Source organism: Labrus bergylta, chromosome 14, assembly GCF_963930695.1.
Source record: "Labrus bergylta chromosome 14, fLabBer1.1, whole genome shotgun sequence".
NCBI classification, from domain to species: Eukaryota; Metazoa; Chordata; class Actinopteri; order Labriformes; family Labridae; genus Labrus; species Labrus bergylta.
Genome location: NC_089208.1, coordinates 17188074 through 17190777, shown reverse-complemented (window position 1 = coordinate 17190777; position 2704 = coordinate 17188074). Strand labels below are relative to the sequence as shown.

At 37.2% G+C, this 2704-nt stretch overlaps 1 protein-coding gene across 1 annotated transcript; it reads left to right on the top strand.

The window, feature by feature from the left end:
* Positions 1-1591, top strand: LOC109991717 (olfactory receptor 1E16-like). The gene has a single exon (XM_020644067.2). It carries the CDS (start codon positions 352-354, stop codon positions 1369-1371), a length of 1020 nt encoding a protein of 339 aa, XP_020499723.2. The 5' UTR covers positions 1-351; the 3' UTR covers positions 1372-1591.
* Positions 1592-2704: the final 1113 nt, after the last annotated feature.

Here is a 2704-nt window from a genome sequence, read left to right as displayed (position 1 = left end):
GGTAATGGGCAAATGATCACTGCTATCGCAAATTGGCGCACACACACACACACACACACACACACACACACACACACACACACACACACACACACACACACACACACACACACACACACACACACACAAACGTCCTTCAGTTTACATACTGAAATACATCACATAAATGTTAAATAAAATGGCACTAATGATGAATGGCTCACATACACTGGTCACATGGGAACATCCACTGACTGCCCCTCTTTGTAGCCACCCCAGACCAAACACTTAAAGCCTGACAGAGCTCTGTTGCTAAAAAGAGAGAATTGCTGATTTCTATCCACACACTGAAAGAGTACACAGCACTGACTGATGCAAAGAAAAGGATTCGACTTTATTGAAACCACAATGAACTTATTCAACTCTGCTCTGGGGAAGAACATCACTTTTGTGCATCCTGCTTATTTCATAATAAGCGGTTTATCTGGCATCCCGAATATCAAATATTACTATGTCTTTCTCTTTTTTGTTTATGTTGTTTCAGTGATAGGAAACACAGTTGTAATGGCTGTAATATACTTGGATCATAATCTAAGAGCACCAAAATACATAGCAGTTTTTAATCTGGCATTTGTGGACCTGTTTGGAAACTCTGCTCTGGTGCCAAAGCTTTTGGACATCTTTCTGTTTAACCATCCCTCCATACCCTACAACGACTGTTTGGTTTTCCTTTTTTTCTGCTACACCTGCCTTTCCATGCAGTCATTTAATTTGGTTGCACTCTCCTACGACAGATTAGTCGCCATTATCTTCCCACTGCACTATCAAGTAAAGGTGACCCACAGGTTCATGCTGTCTTTGATTGCCTCTTTCTGGGCATTCATTATCATTGCTGTTTTCATTGCCATTGGCCTACTTACCAGGCTCTCATTCTGTAAGTCTGTAATAATCAATAGCTATTTCTGTGACCATGGCCAGATATATCGACTGTCTTGCAATGACCACTATCCAAACTATGTCCTTAGTTGTTTGTACCCTGTTCTTCTATTCTGGCTTCCTTTTGTTTTCATCTTGTTAAGTTACCTATGTATCGGCTGTACTTTGGCCAAAGTGGCCTCGGTTCAAGAAGGACTCAAGGCCTTTAAAACGTGCATAGGTCATCTGTCTTTGGTGGCTATCTATTTCATTCCACTGTTGATCACATTTACCTTGATGGAAAACATACATCCTAATGCCAGGATCATAAATCTGTCTCTAACGTCCATTTTCCCTCCCATGTTGAACCCAATCATTTATGTTCTGCAAACACAAGAAATCAAAGAATCTGTGAAACGGCTACTAAAAATTAGAAAGAAATCTCAAATATCGAGGACAAAAATATTCACAATGTGACAGCGAAGTCATAGCTTTGGGCTATTATTCGTAGGCTATTGTCAGTGGTAAATGTGAAAGGATGAAATAAGATTATAATCATGACATAAAAGACAACTATGAATCAAGTTGTTGTTTTTTAAATGAAGGATTGAAAGATGTTTTTCTCTTCATCTGTGAAAACAGAGATAAATACATTCATTTTAAGGTCAAAGTAGATTGAAAGTATAGTATGAATCAAATAAAGATGTATGAATCAATTAAAGAGGGAGAAGTTCTTGCTTTAAAAAAAATGTGTTGTGCAATTTCTATGTAAATATCAGATTTTCCCTCTGCTTTTTTGAACACTGGAATCATTTACAGAGTAAGGGTTTTATCAGCATATTTAGGTTTTGAAGAAAAGCAGTAAAGAAAGTTTGCTATATTTTTAAATCAGTAATTATACAACAAGGGTATGGTGAGACAGTACGTGTTTCAACGTAAATAACAACCTTTATTTATAGAGCACTAATCACAATTACAAAGTGCTTTACAAGGACAGAAAGATAAAGACACTCATCATGATGAAGCGAAAGGCTGTTTGTATTACACATTTTCAAGATGAAGCATTTACCCTTAATGTTTGGATATCTTCACTTTTACCATGTCTTCAGAAAAAGTGTTTATTTGCTCATACATTAGTAGTCTTTAACATCTCTATGATCAGACCATTTAGGGGGTTAATGTATTGACTGGTAAAAAGCCTAAAACCTGTAATGAGGTGACCTTTGAGGTTATTGATTGTCACACATAATCGATTTCTTTGCTCAAAAGCCTTTAACAATCCTGTGTGGAATCTTTATTGTATCACTAATGGCAATCAGGCAGAGAAAGACAAAAAGTATTTGGAAGAGGATGTGCTGTTGTTATTGAGTGCCTCACTTTACTTAAAACAACATCATGCCATGAACCAAATATGGTTTGAACTAATGTGTTACAGACATGAACATTTCTGTCAAAGGAGCTGCTCACTGTATTTACCACCTCCAGTAACAATCTTTCAATCAGTATTACTGGGATCTGTTCCACATACTAATGGCAGATTAATTTCTGCTGTTCATAGTCAGTTGATTGATAGTCTTTAAATTCAAAACCAATTAAACTTGGTTTAAAATTTTGAGAGTACTTGAAAGTCTGTCTGAACCCTCCTAGCACCCCTAACAAATAGGGCTCTCAAAAAGGGGGTTCCTCAAGCGTCGAGTGTCTGCTTGAGGCTGACTCCAAGAACACTGGAAGGCAAATACACACAACAGGCAAAAAAAAGCCGTGTTTACAGCATAAATTAAATGTTTACAGCATGGTACCAAAAATGTAT